This window comes from Aegilops tauschii, chromosome 4, assembly GCF_002575655.3.
Source record: "Aegilops tauschii subsp. strangulata cultivar AL8/78 chromosome 4, Aet v6.0, whole genome shotgun sequence".
NCBI lineage: Eukaryota > Viridiplantae > Streptophyta > Magnoliopsida > Poales > Poaceae > Aegilops > Aegilops tauschii.
The window spans coordinates 380434320-380449125 of NC_053038.3; the positions used below are offsets into that span (position 1 = coordinate 380434320).

Genomic DNA, 14806 nt, shown 5'->3' on the forward strand with positions numbered 1-14806 from the left:
TCTGTTCCAATTGCTATTTCGATATACCAGTCTTTCAGTGAAGACCTGTTAAGGTTGAGCTTCACCTAGAGCAAGTAGCTACACTCCTTCACAACTGAACAATGGACTATGCCTTGAATTGTTAGTTTGGCGTAAAGAAGTTGCACCACATGTCTTACTAGTACTAGGGTGCCGAAGGCTGATCCCTCGGGTGGAGCATATGAGTCACACTCCTGGCCTATTCGTGAGCTTACTAGAGATCACCCCAATCTCATAGACTGTGACCAGCAGTCGGGCTCATATAGGTGTGTTCCTCCAAAGATCGCGCTGTAGGATAGCATCTTGCTTACATAAGCTTCGGAACACATTAAGACAGTAGTCATCCTACCATACAGTATCGAGAGTATTGCATCTCCAGTGGAGTGGGTTAGTATAGTTACTCTCCTCAGTTCACCACTGGCTTGTTTTCCCAGGTCCTACTTCACGGGATCTCCGATCACAAAGGTTGGGTTACCACCATGGCAACTCATGTGGGTCTCATACCCATCTCCCTCGATGCACTATCTATCACAACACGTGATAGCCCTTTTGTAAAGGGATCTGCCAGATTCTTAGCCGTATGGACATACTCCAACGCTATCACTCCGAAGTTTCTTAATTTTCTGACAGCTTTTAATCTCATTCTTATGTGTTTGTTGGACTTCATGTTGTCCTTTGAACTCTTCACCTTGGTGATGACAGTCTGATTGTCGCAGTTCGTAAGGATAGCCGGAACCGGTTTATCAACCAATGGCAAGTCCATCAAAAGATCTCGAAGCCATCCTGCTTCGACACCAGATGTGTCTAATGTTGTTAATTCTGCTTCCATTGTCGATCTCATTAAGATCGTTTGCTTGCAAGATTTCCAGGAAACCGCGTCACCTCCAAGAGTAAATATATACCTAGTCGTGGCCTTCATCTCATCAGCATCAGAGATCCAATTCACATCACTATACCCTTCAAGTACCGACGGGTATCCCGTATAGTGAAGTCCGTAGTTCATAGTACCCTTCAGTAGCGCATAACTCTCTCAATAGCATGCCAATGTACATCACCCGGGTTGGAAACAAACCGGCTCAGTTTGCTCACAGCAAACGCGATGTCAGGCCTCGTTACGCTCGCTAGGTACATGAGTGAACCAATGATTTGAGAGTATCTCAGTTGATCATTAGCTGTGCCTTCGAACTTTCGAACCAACACACTAGGATCATATGGTGTTTGAGATGGTTTGCAGTCCGAGTATCCAAAACGGCTCAACACCTTCTCAACATAATGGGATTGCAGAAGTGTAATCCCACCCTCATTTTCTCTCAGTAGCTTGATGTTCAAGATAACATCAGCCACACCAAGGTCTTTCATCTCAAAGTTCTGAGATAGAAACGATTTGACCTCCTCAATGACTTTGAGGTTGGTTCCGAATATCAGTATGTTTCAACATACAAGCACAGTATAACTCCTTCGCCCCCACCATGGCGATAGTATACACATTTGTCAGCTTCATTAACAACAAAGCCAACAGATGTCAGAGTTGTATTAAACTTATCATGCCATTGCTTAGGTGCTGGCTTCAGGCCATATAAAGATTTCAGCAACCTACACACCTTTCTTTCCTAACCATCTATCACAAAGCCATCTCATTGTTGCAAGTAGATTTCCTCGTTTAGCTCTCCATTCAGAAAAGTCATCTTAACATCCATCTGGTGGACGAGAAGACCATGCGAGGCCGCCAACGAGAGTAATAATCGAATGGTGGTCAGTCTAGCCACAGGTGAATAAGTATCGAAGAAATCTTCCTCTTCTTTCTGGTCATAGCCCTTGGCCACAAGCCTAGCCTTCTACTTTTCAATCGTACCATCGGGCCTAAGCTTCTTTTTGAACACCCACTTACATCCCAATGGTTTGCAACCATAGGGACGCTCAGTGATCTCCCATGTCCCATTAGCCATGATGGAATCCATCTCGCTACGGACCGCATCCTTCCAGTAGTCAGCTTCTGGAGAGGCATACGTGCTACCTCTTGAGCACTGCGATGGTTTTCCCTTGAAGAGGAAAGGGTGATGCAGTAAAGCAGCGTAAGTATTTCCCTCAGTTTTTTGAGAACCAAGGTATCAATCCAGTAGGAGGCCGCACACGAGTCCCTCGCACCTACACAAACAAATAAACCTCGCAACCAACACAATAAGGGGTTGTCAATCCCTACACGGTCACTTACGAGAGTGAGATCTGATAGATATGATAAGATAATATTTTTGGTATTTTTACGATAAAGATGCAAAGTAAAGAAAACAAAATAAAAACAGCGCCAGAAATAGCTTGTTGTCGGGAGATTAATATGATGGAAAATAGACCCGGGGGCCATAGGTTTCACTAGTGGCTTCTCTCAAGAGCATAAGTATTACGGTGGGTGAACAAATTACTGTTGAGCAATTGACAGAATTGAGCATAGTTATGAGAATATCTAGGTATGATCATGTATATAGGCATCACGTCCGAGACAAGTAGACCGACTCCTGCCTGCATCTACTACTATTACTCCACACATCGACCGCTATCCAGCATGCATCTAGAGTATTAAGTTCATAAGAATAGAGTAACGCTTTAAGCAAGATGACATGATGTAGAGGGATAAATTCATGCAATATGATATAAACCCCATCTTGTTATCCTCGATGGCAACAATACAATACGTGCCTTGCTGCCCCTACTGTCACTGGGAAAGGACACCGCAAGATTGAACCCAAAGCTAAGCACTTCTCCCATTGCAAGAAAGATCAATATAGTAGGCCAAACCAAACTGATAATTCGAAGAGACTTGAAAAGATAACCAATCATACATAAAATAATTCAGAGAAGAATCAAATATTGTTCATAGATAAACTTGATCATAAACCCACAATTCATCGGTCTCAACAAACACACTGCAAAAGAAGATTACATCGAATAGATCTCCACAAGAGAGGGGGAGAACATTGTATTGAGATCCAAAAAGAGAGAAGAAGCCATCTAGCTAATAACTATGGACCCGAAGGTCTGAAGTAAACTACTCACACTTCATCGGAGAGGCTATGGTGTTGATGTAGAAGCCCTCCGTGATCGATGCCCCCTCCGGCGGAACTCCGGAACAGGCCCCAAGATGGGATCTCACGGGTACAGAAGGTTGCGGCGGTGGAATTAGGTTTTTGGCTCCGTATCTGGTAGTTTGGGGGTACGTAGGTATATATAGGAGGAAGAAGTACGTCGGTGGAGCAACGTGGGGCCCACGAGGGTGGAGGGCGCGCCCTGGGGGGTAGGCGCGCCCCCTACCTCGTGCCTTCCTGGTTGATGTCTTGACGTAGGGTCCAAGTCCTCTGGATCACGTTCCCGAAGGTTTCATTCCGTTTGGACTCCATTTGATATTCTTTTTCTGCGAAACTATGAAATAGGCAAAAAATAGCAATTCTGGTCTGGGCCTCCGGTTAATAGGTTAGTCCCAAAAATAATATAAAAGTGTATAATAAAGCCCAATAATGTCCAAAACAGAATATAATATAACATGGAACAATAAAAAAATTATAGATACGTTGGAGACGTATCAAGCATCCCCAAGCTTAATTCCTGCTCGTCCTCGAGTAGGTAAATGATAAAAACAGAATTTTTGATGTGGAATGCTACTTGGCATAATTTCAATGTAATTCTTCTTAATTGCGGTATGAATATTCAGATCCGAAAGATTCAAGATAAAAGTTCAATATTGACATAAAAGTAATAATACTTCAAGCATACTAACTAAGCAATTATGTCCTCTCAAAATAACATGGCCAAAGAAAGTTCATCCCTACAAAATCATATAGTTTAGTCATGCTCCATTTTCGTCACACAAGAATGCTCTCATCATGCACAACCCCGATGACAAGCCAAGCAATTGTTTCATACTTCAGTAATCTCAAACTTTTTCAACCTTCACGCAATACATGAGCGTGGGCCATGGATATAGCACTATGGGTGGAATAGAATATAATGATGGGGGTTATGTGGAGAAGACAAAAAAGGGAGAAAGTCTCACATCAACGAGGCTAATCAATGAGCTATGGAGATGCCCATCGATTGATGTTAATGCAAGGAGTAGGGATTGCCATGCAACGGATGCACTAGAGCTATAAATATATGAAAGCTCAACAAAAGAAACTAAGTGGGTGTGCATCCAACTTGCTTGCTCACGAAGACCTAGGGCATTTGAGGAAGCCCATTGCTAGAATATACAAGCCAAGTTCTATAATGAAAATTTCCCACTAGTATATGAAAGTGACAAAACAAGAGACTCTCTATCATGAAGATTATGGTGATACTTTGAAGCACAAGTGTGGTAAAAGGATAGTAACATTGTCCCTTCTCTCTTTTTCTCTCATTTTTTTGGGCCTTCTTTTTTTATGGCCTTTCTCTCCCTTTTTTTCCTCACTTGGGACAATGCTCTAGAAAATGATGATCATCACACTTCTATTTATTTACAACTCAATGATTACAACTCGATACTAGAATAAAGTATGACTCTATATGAATGCCTCCAGCGGTGTACCGGGATATGCAATGAACCAAGAGTGACATGTATGAAAGAATTATGAATGGTGGCTTTGCCACAAATACTATGTCAACTACATGATCATGCAAAGCAATATGACAATGATGAACGTGTCATAATAAACAGAACGGTGGAAAGTTGCATGGCAATATATCTCGAAATGGCTATGGAAATGCCATAATAGGTAGGTATGGTGGCTGTTTTGAGGAAGATATAAGGAGGTTTATGTGTGAAAGAGTGTATCATATCACGGGGTTTGGATGCACCGGCGACGTTTGCACCAACTCTCAATATGAGAAAGGGCAATGCATGGTACCGAAGAGGCTAGCAATGATGGAAAGGTGAGAGTGCGTATAATCCATGGACTCAACATTAGTCATAAAGAACTCACATACTTATTGCAAAAATCTACAAGTCATCAAAAACCAAGCACTACGCGCATGCTCCTAGGGGGATAGATTGGTAGGAAAAGACCATCGCTCGTCCCCGACCGCCACTCATAAGGAGGACAATCAAAGAACACCTCATGTTTCAAATTTGTTACATAACGTTTACCATACGTGCATGCTACGGGACTTGCAAACTTCAACACAAGTATTTCTCAAATTCACAACTACTCAACTAGCACAACTTTGATATCACTACCTCCATGTCTCAAAACAATCATCAAGCATCAAACTTCTCTTAGTATTCAACACACTCATAAGAAAGTTTTTACTAGTCTAGAATACCTAGCATATTAGGATTATTTAAGAAAATTACCATGCTGTTTTAAGACTCTCAAAATAATCTAAGTGAAGCATGAGAGAATAATAGTTTCTATAAAACAAAAGTTACCACCGTGCTCTAAAAGATATAAGTGAAGTACTAGAGCAAAAACTATATAACTCAAAAGATATAAGTGAAGCACATAGAGTATTCTAATAATTTCCGAATCATGTGTGTCTCTCTCAAAAGGTGTGTACAGCAAGGATGAATGTGGTAAACTAAAAAGCAAAGACTCAAATCATACAAGACGCTCCAAGCAAAACACATATCATGTGGTGAATAAAAATATAGCTCCAAGTAAAATTACCGATGGAAGTAGACGAAAGAGGGGATGCCTTCCGGGGCATCCCCAGGCTTTGGCTTTTTGGTGTCCTTAGATTATCTTGGGGTGCCATGGGCATCCCCAACCTTAGGCTCTTGCAACTCCTTGTTCCATAATCCATCAAATCTTTTACCCAAAACTTGAAAACTTCACAACACAAAACTTAACAGAAAATCTCGTGAGCTCCGTTAGCGAAAGAAAACAAAACACCACTTCAAGGTATTGTTATGAACTCATTATTTATTTATATTGGTTTTAAACCTACTGTATTCCAACTTCTCTATGGTTTATAAACTATTTTACTAGCCATAGATTCATCAAAGTAAGCAAACAACACACGAACAACAGAATCTGTCAAAAACAGAACAGTCTGTAGTAATCTGTAACTAACGCAAACTTCTGGAACTCCAAAAATTCAGCCAAACTAGGAAGACCTAGACAATTTGTTTATTGATCAGAAGCAATTGGAATCAATATTTTATCACGTTCTGGTGATTTATAACAATTATTTTCGTGAACAGAAAGTTTCTGGAATTTACAGCAAGATCAAATAACTATCATCCAAGAAGATCCTATAGGTTTAACTTGGCACAAACACTAATTAAAACATAAAAACAAGTCTAACCAGAGGATAGATCAAATATTTATTCCTAAACAGAAGCAAAAACTAAAAAAATAACTAAAAATAAAATTGGGTTGCCTCCCAACAAGCGCTATCGTTTAACGCCCCCAGCTAGGCATAATAGCAAGGATAGATCTAGGTATTGCCATCTTTGGTAGGCAATCCATAAGTGGCTCTCATGATAGATTCATATGGTAATTTTATTTTCTTTCTTGAAAAGTGTTCCATGCCTTTCCTTAATGGAAATTGGAATCTAATATTTCCTTCCTTCATATCAATAATTGCACCGATCGTTCTAAGGAAAGGTCTATCAAGAATAATAGGACATGAAGGATTGCAATCGATATGAAGAACAATAAAATCTACGGGCACATAGTTCCTATTTGCAAAAAGAACATCATTAATTCTTCCCATAGGTTTCTTAATGGTGTAATCCGCAAGGTGCAAGTTTAAAGAGCAATCATCAAAATCACGGAAACCTAACAAATTGCACAAAGTCTTTGGAATCGTGGAAACACTAGCACCCAAATCACACAAAGCATAGCATTCATGATCTTTAATTTTAATTTAAATAGTAGGTTCCCACTCATCATAGAGTTTTCTAGGGATAGAAACTTCCAACTCAAGTTTTTCTTCATAAGATTGCATCAAAGCATCAACGATATGTTTAGTAAAAGCTTTATTTTGACTATAAGCATGAGGAGAATTTAGCACGGATTGCAACAAGGAAATACAATCTATCAAAGAGCAATTATCATAATTAAATTCCTTGAAATCCAAAATAGTGGGTTCATTCATATCTAGAGTCTTGATCTCTTCAATCCCACTTTCACCAATTTTTGCATTAAGATCTAAAAACTCCGAATTTTTGGAACGCCTTCTAGGTAAAGGTGGATCATATTCAGTCCCATCATTATCAAGATTCATATTGCTAAACAAATATTTAATAGGGGACACATCAATAACTTTTAGATCTTCATCTTTATTTTCATAGGAACTAGAAGAACACGCTTTTACAAAGCAATCTTTCTTAGCACGCATCCTAGCGGTTCTTTCTTTGCACTCATCAATGGAAATTCTCATGGCTTTGAGAGACTCATTGATATCATGCTTAGGTGGAATAGATCTAAGTTTCAAAGAATCAACATCAAGAGAAATTCTATCAACGTTCCTAGCCAATTCATCAACTTTAAGCAATTTTTGTTCGAGCAAAGCATTGAAATTATTTTGTGAATTCATAAACTCCTTAACACTAGTTTCAAATTCAGAGGGCATCTTATTAAAGTTCCCATAAGAATTGTTGTAGGAATTACCATAATTATTAGAGGAATTACAAGGATAAGGCCTAGGATTAAAGTTTCCTCTATACGCGTTGTTACCAAAATTATTCCTACCAACAAAATTTACATCCATAGATTCATTATTATTCTCAATCAAAGTAGACAAAGGCATATCATTAGGATCAGAAGAAACACTCTTAGTAGCAAATAATTTCATAAGTTCATCCATCTTTCCACTCAAAACATTAATTTCTTCTATCGCATGCACCTTTTTACTAGTAGATCTTTCAGTGTGACATTGAGAATAATTAACCATAATATTATCTAGGAGTTTAGTAGCTTCTACTAAAGTGATTTCCATAAAAGTGCCTCCCGCGGCCGAGTCTAGAAGATTTCTAGAAGCAAAATTCAATCAGGCATAAATTTTTTGTATAATCATCCACAAATTCAAACCATGCGTAGGGCAATTACATATCATTAATTTCATCCTCTCCCAAGCTTGTGCAACATGTTCATGATCAAGTTGCTTAAAATTCATAATATCGTTTCTAAGAGAGATGATCTTAGCGGGAGGAAAATATTTAGAGATTAAACCATCTTTGCACTTATTCCAAGAATCAATACTATTTTTAGGCAAAGATGAAAACCAAGCTTTAGCACGATCTCTAAGCGAAAAGGGAAATAGCTTCAGTTTAACAATATCATTATCCACACTTTCTTCTTTTGCATATCACACAAATCAACGAAGCTATTTAGATGGGTAGCGGCATCTTCACTAGGAAGGCTGGCGAATTGATCTTTCATGACAAGATTCAACAAAGCAGCATTGATTTCACAAGATTCAGTATCGGTAAGAGGAGCAACCGGAGTGCTAAGGAAATCATTGTTGTTGGTATTGGTGAAGTCACACAATTTAGTATTGTCTTGAGCCATCGTGACAAGCAAGCAATCCAACACACGAGCAAACAAAAGACAAGCAAAAAGAGGCAAACGGAAAGGAGGTGGACAGAAAAGAGAGGGCGAATAAAATGGCAAGGGTGAAGTGGGGGAGAGGAAAACGAGAGGCAAATGGCAAATAATGTAATGCAGGAGATAAGGGTTTGTGATGGGTACTTGGTATGTTGACTTCTGCGTAGACTCCCCGGCAACGGCGCCAGAAATGGCTCGTTGTCGGGATTCCAAATCTTGACTTGACTTCGCGTAAGCCTCCCCAGCAACGACGCCAGAAATCCTTCTTGCTACCTCTTGAGCACTGCGTTGGTTTTCCCTTGAAGAGGAAAGGGTGATGCAGTAAAGCAGCATAAGTATTTCCCTCCATTTTTGAGAACCAAGGTATCAATCCAGTAGGACACCACACACGAGTCCCTCGCACCTACACAAACAAATAAATCCTCGCAACCAACGCGATAAGGGGTTGTCAATCCCTCCACGGTCACTTACGAGGGTGAGATCTGATAGATATGATAAGATAATATTTTTGGTATTTTTATGATAAAGATGCAAAGTAAAGAAAACAAAATAAAAACGACGCTAGAAATAGCTTGTTGTCGGGAGATTAATATGATGGAAAATAGACCCGGGGCCATAGGTTTCACTAGTGGCTTCTCTCAAGAGCATAAGTATTACGGTGGGTGAACAAATTACTGTTGAGCAATTGACAGAATTGAGCATAGTTATGAGAATATCTAGGTATGATCATGTATATAGGCATCATGTCCGAGACAAGTAGACCGACTCCTGCCTGCATCTACTACTATTACTCCACACATCGACCGCTATCCAGCATGCATCTAGAGTATTAAGTTCATAAGAATAGAGTAACGCTTTAAGCAAGATGACATGATGTAGAGGGATAAACTCATGCAATATGATATAAACCCCATCTTGTTATCCTCGATGGCAACAATACAATACGTGCCTTGCTGCCCCTACTGTCACTGGGAAAGGACACCGCAAGATTGAACCCAAAGCTAAGCACTTCTCCCATTGCAAGAAAGATCAATATAGTAGGCCAAACCAAACTGATAATTCGAAGAGACTTGAAAAGATAACCAATCATACATAAAATAATTCAGAGAAGAATCAAATATTGTTCATAGATAAACTTGATCATAAACCCACAATTCATCGGTCTCAACAAACACACTGCAAAAGAAGATTACATCGAATAGATCTCCACAAGAGAGGGGGAGAACATTGTATTGAGATCCAAAAAGAGAGAAGAAGCCATCTAGCTAATAACTATGGACCCGAAGGTCTGAAGTAAACTACTCACACTTCATCGGAGAGGCTATGGTGTTGATGTAGAAGCCCTCCGTGATTGATGCCCCCTCCGGCGAAGCTCCGGAACAAGCCCCGAGATGGGATCTCACGGGTACAGAAGGTTGCGGCGGTGGAATTAGGTTTTTGGCTCTGTATCTGGTAGTTTGGGGGTACGTAGGTATATATAGGAGGAAGAAGTACGTCGGTTGAGCAACGTGGGGCCCATGAGGGTGGAGGGCGCGCCCTGGGGTGGTAGGCGCGCCCCCCTACCTTGTGCCTTCCTAGTTGATGTCTTGACGCAGGGTCCAAGTCCTCTGGAACACGTTCATTCCGAAAATCACGTTGCCGAAGGTTTCATTCCGTTTGGACTCCGTTTGATATTCTTTTTCTGCGAAACTCTGAAATAGGCAAAAAATAGCAATTCCGGGCTGGGCCTCCGGTTAATAGGTTAGTCCCAAAAATAATATAAAAGTGTATAATAAAGCCCAATAATGTCCAAAACAGAATATAATATAGCATGGAACAATCAAAAATTATAGATACGTTGGGGACGTATCAATACGCTTTTGAAATAGAAGTGGGAGTGTCATCCACGAGGTACACGAAGAAATCATCACCAAAGGTCTTTGCAGTCCTTTGTCTCTTGCCCCTACCAAGGGTTTCCTCGTGATCCTCCTCAGGATTTTCATCATGTGTTCGGTCATAATAATCCATGGGAATGGCAGGCTCAGGAGTCTCCTCAGATTCCTGTCTAGAAGTGTGTTGCGTATCTCTCATAGGAAAAATATTCTCGAAGAATGTAGCATCCTTAGACTCCATAATTGTGCCGACCTTCTGGTCAGGTACCTCAGATTTCACTACTAGAAATCTATAGCCAACGCTTTTCTTAGCGTAGCCCAAATTAACGCAGTCCACAGTCTTGGGTCCAAGCTTACGCTTTTTGGGGATCGACACATTGACTTTCTCCAAATAGCCCCAAGTACGCAAGTACGAGAGTGTTGTCCTTTTCTTCGCCCATTTCTCATAGGGAGTGATCTCATTATCCTTTGTCAGAACTTTATTCAGGACATGACATGCCATCAATATAGCCTCCCCCCACCATGCCTTGGATAAACCCGATGTATCTAACATGGCGTTAACCAAATCAGTTAGAGTACGGTTTTTCCGCTCGGCAACCCCGTTTGACTGTGGTGAATAGGGAGGCGTCCTCTCATGAATAATGTCGTGTTCCGCACAAAAAGAATCAAACTCACTCGAGAAGTACTCTCCACCACGATCTGATCGGACTCGTTTAATTTTCTTTTCAAGTTGATTCTCAACTTCTGCCTTATAGATTTTAAAGTAGTGTAGAGCCTCATCTTTAGTATTTAATAGATACACATAGCAATATCTAGTGGAATCATCTATCAGTGTCATGAAGTATTTCTTTCCACCTTTAGTCAACACACCATTCATCTCACAAAGATCAGAATGTATGAGTTCTAATGGTGCCAAGTGTCTCTCCTCCGCGGCCTTGTGAGGCTTGCGAGGTTGCTTAGCTTGCACACATGAAAGGCACTTAGAACCTTTGGCTAAAGTGAAACTCGAGATTAAATCCAACTTAGCTAGCCGCATCATAACACCGAAACTAATGTGACAAAGACGTGAATGCCAAACTTCAGATTCATTAAAATTCAAATGAATATGGTTCACGACTTTATTACAAAAATCTGCGAGGGAAAGGCGGAACATCCCTCCGCTCTCATAACCTTTTCCAACAAAGAGTCCATATTTCGTAACAACTAATTTATTAGACTCGAAAACCAACTTAAACCCTTCTCTACATAGAAGGGAGCCACTAACGAGGTTCTTCTTGATGGCGGGGACATGCTGCACGTTCTTCAGCTGCACGATCCTTCCCGAAGTAAACTTCAGATCGACCGTGCCAACACCATGAACAGAAGCACTCGCTCCATTCCCCATCAATACGGACCCGTGGCCTGTGACCTGGTAAGAAGTGAACAATGAAATGTCAGCACACACATGAACACCTGCACCTGTGTCCACCCACCAATCGGTGGGCTGAAACACTAAAAAAACAGTAAATAAATTACTGTACCCAGATGCACCATTCTCATTGTTGCCCACAATCACGTTGACAGACTTGGAGTCCTGTCCTGGTTTCTTGTACTTGTTTGGGCACTTGTTGGCCCAATGTTCAACCGAACCACAAGTAAAGCAGCCCTCATCCTTCTTGTTCTTCTTGAAGGTCTTCTTACCCTTCTTCTTAAAGTCGGTATTGTGTTGGACACTGTTCTTTCCCTTGGGCTTGTGGGAGTTGAAGTTCTTCTGGTTCACCATGTTGGCGACAGAAGTCCCTTCGGCCCCTTTTCCGTGCGAGTCTTTTGCCCTCGAATTCTGCTCAACACTCAGATGGCCAATGACATCCTCCACAGAGAATTCATGCCTCTGATGTTTCAGAGTGGTGGCAAAGTTCCTCCAGGAATTAGGGAGCTTAGAGATTATGCAGCCCGCGACAAACTTGCCCGGTAACTCGCACTTAAGAAGCTAAAGCTCCTTAACAATGCATATTATCTCATGAGCCTGCTCCAGTACAGGACGGTTTTCAACCATCTTGTAATCGTGGAACCGCTCTATAATATACATTTCGCTCCCAGCATCGGCGGTCCCGAACTTAGATTCGAGCTCCTCCCACAAGTCCTTGGCGACATGCACATGTAAATATGCGTCGACCAGTTTATCTCCGATCATGCTAAGAACTGCTCTGAGAAACACAACGGTGGCCTCCTTGAATGCCTTCTCCTGTTCAGGAGCAGTCGTTCCCGTGGAGACACTGGTGACCCAGAACACGTTCATAGCCGTGAGCCATAAAGTGGTCTTAGTCTGCCAACGCTTAAAGTACGTACCGGTAAATTTATCCGGTTTCAGTGCAACGGCAAAGCCACTTGCCGAAAATTCCTACACATAATAGGTTTTTGGATTGTTGAGTAAACAGGCAATTTTTCGACTAATTTAATCTATAAATAGATGACTAGCATGGCATTGACAGAATTAGCAACATACTGATACTGATCTAAACGAGCACGTACTACGCAAACAACAGACAGATCTACACATAATGCTAGGACTGTTAATATGAAAATAATCATGAGAGGGATATACGCGTTATACCCTCCAGTAGGCCATGCAGAAGCCGCCGCGGCGGCCTTCTTGTCGCCGGCACGTTCGGCGTCGGTGGACATGGTGATGATGAGGGCGACGCGGACGTAGAGGAAGTAGACGAACAGCAAGCAGTCGCTTCCCAAAAACCTATTCGCTTCTCCCATACAGGAACGGTCTACCGTGTACGCACAGTGGAGGAGGAGTGCACGAGGGCCTCATCTCTTCTCAAGCTTCAATAGCATGTAGAAGAGAAACCCTTATAAGGAGGTCAACTCCTCTTCCACTTTCGGGGTGGGACTAAACTTCCCACTCCACCTAGTGCCAATAAACCCACATGGGCCCTTAGAGATTTTTTAGAAATTGCTATATGAGCCTAGAGCCCATCTTAAATTTCAGCACATCCGACAAACACCCAGCATATATTTCTGAACAACAGCTAAATCACCCGATGCAACAAATGTAGGAGTAGTACGTACTTGCAGCAGATCTTCTTGTCTGAGTTGTACTTTTCTGCGAGGGTTCTCAGACTGGGCTCGAACCACATGTTGCCCCCGCGGAGCTGAAGCAGGAGGTGGAGGGTGGAGTCCTTCTGGATATCGTAATCGGCTAGGCTGCAGCCGTCGTCCAGCTGCTTCCCCGCGAAGATGAGGCGCTGCTGCTCCGGCGAGACGCCTGCGGCCACACGACACGACAGGGAGTAAGCCACTCAACTCTCAAACTCAACAAAGAGATGTCGTTCATGGCGGCGCCAATGCGACGCAGTGGTGTGGTTGGCTTGTGTAACACCTTCCTCGCTATGGATCTTGGCCTTGACATTGTCGACGGTGTAGATGCTCTCGACCTCCAGGGTGACGGTCTTCCCCGCCGGCATCTTGACGAAGATCTGCATCCTCAGCGCCCAATTGACTGTCCGGGTTTTCCTCTGTTCTTGGTTCTGGACACGTTCGGTGCGGTGAGTGCGGCCTAATATAGCCGGCGGGCGGCGGTCACGCACGGGACGTTCCTTGTCCGTCTAGTACTCAGAGTTTATTTCGTCCAAGAGGAAACACGCCTGTCAAGTTTTTTTTGTGGGGTACGCGCCCGTCAAGTTACGGAAGCAAAATCGGGCGTTCAGATAATATGGTACTAAGAGCATCTCCAACGACAGCCTTAAAATAGGGCATTTGAAGTAAAGATCATTTTTTTGCATCACTTGAGCCTAAAAACGAGATTCGACGGCTGCCTTAAACGCAAAAATACGTCGTCCCATTTTAGGGCTGTCCAAAAAATCAGCCCAAGGTGAACCAAATTTGGACAGGCGATGCGTGCCCAAACGCAAAAAAACTGCCAGCTGAAATTTAAGCGCGCCCAGCCGGACCTCATCTGCCTCCCGCGCGCAGCGGCCACCACCACTGCCGTCGTTCCCCTTAACATATCCCGCCGCTATGGACCATCGCGGGCTCATGGGGAAACTCGTGCAGTCACATAGAGGGGGGAGGGGCAATCCGACACTTTCTGTAAGCGTACCAGGACATTCGAGATGCCGATACGGGGATCCGACACTTTCTGTAGGCATACCAGGACATTCGAGATGCCGATACATATCTAGATCTTCAAAAAGATGCCATGGAGGAGTGGTGGAAGTGGTATGGGAAACAACATCCCTGCTTTATCTTCTCGTGCAATGAATAATTTGTGTGAATTACAACTTGTGTGATGTGTGTGAACAATTTGTGTGATGTGTGATGAATAATTTATGTTTATAGTGTTGATTTGAAATAATTTGAATGAGTTTGATATAAGAATGTTCAATATGTATGCAATTGTCGTGCTCAATA

The 14806-nt window shown here is 42.2% G+C and overlaps 1 protein-coding gene across 1 annotated transcript in view; it reads right to left on the reverse strand.

Moving 5' to 3' along the window:
- The window catches only part of LOC109747021 (ubiquitin-ribosomal protein eL40 fusion protein), a 242586-nt gene that overhangs the window by 164560 nt on the left and 63220 nt on the right, over window positions 1–14806 (reverse strand). The window contains exons 3-4 of the mRNA XM_073496778.1: window positions 13776–13879; window positions 13532–13661 (exon numbers count right to left, since the gene is read on the reverse strand). Coding sequence (XP_073352879.1) covers window positions 13532–13661; window positions 13776–13879 — 234 coding nt within the window. The remainder of the gene's footprint in view (window positions 1–13531; window positions 13662–13775; window positions 13880–14806) is intronic.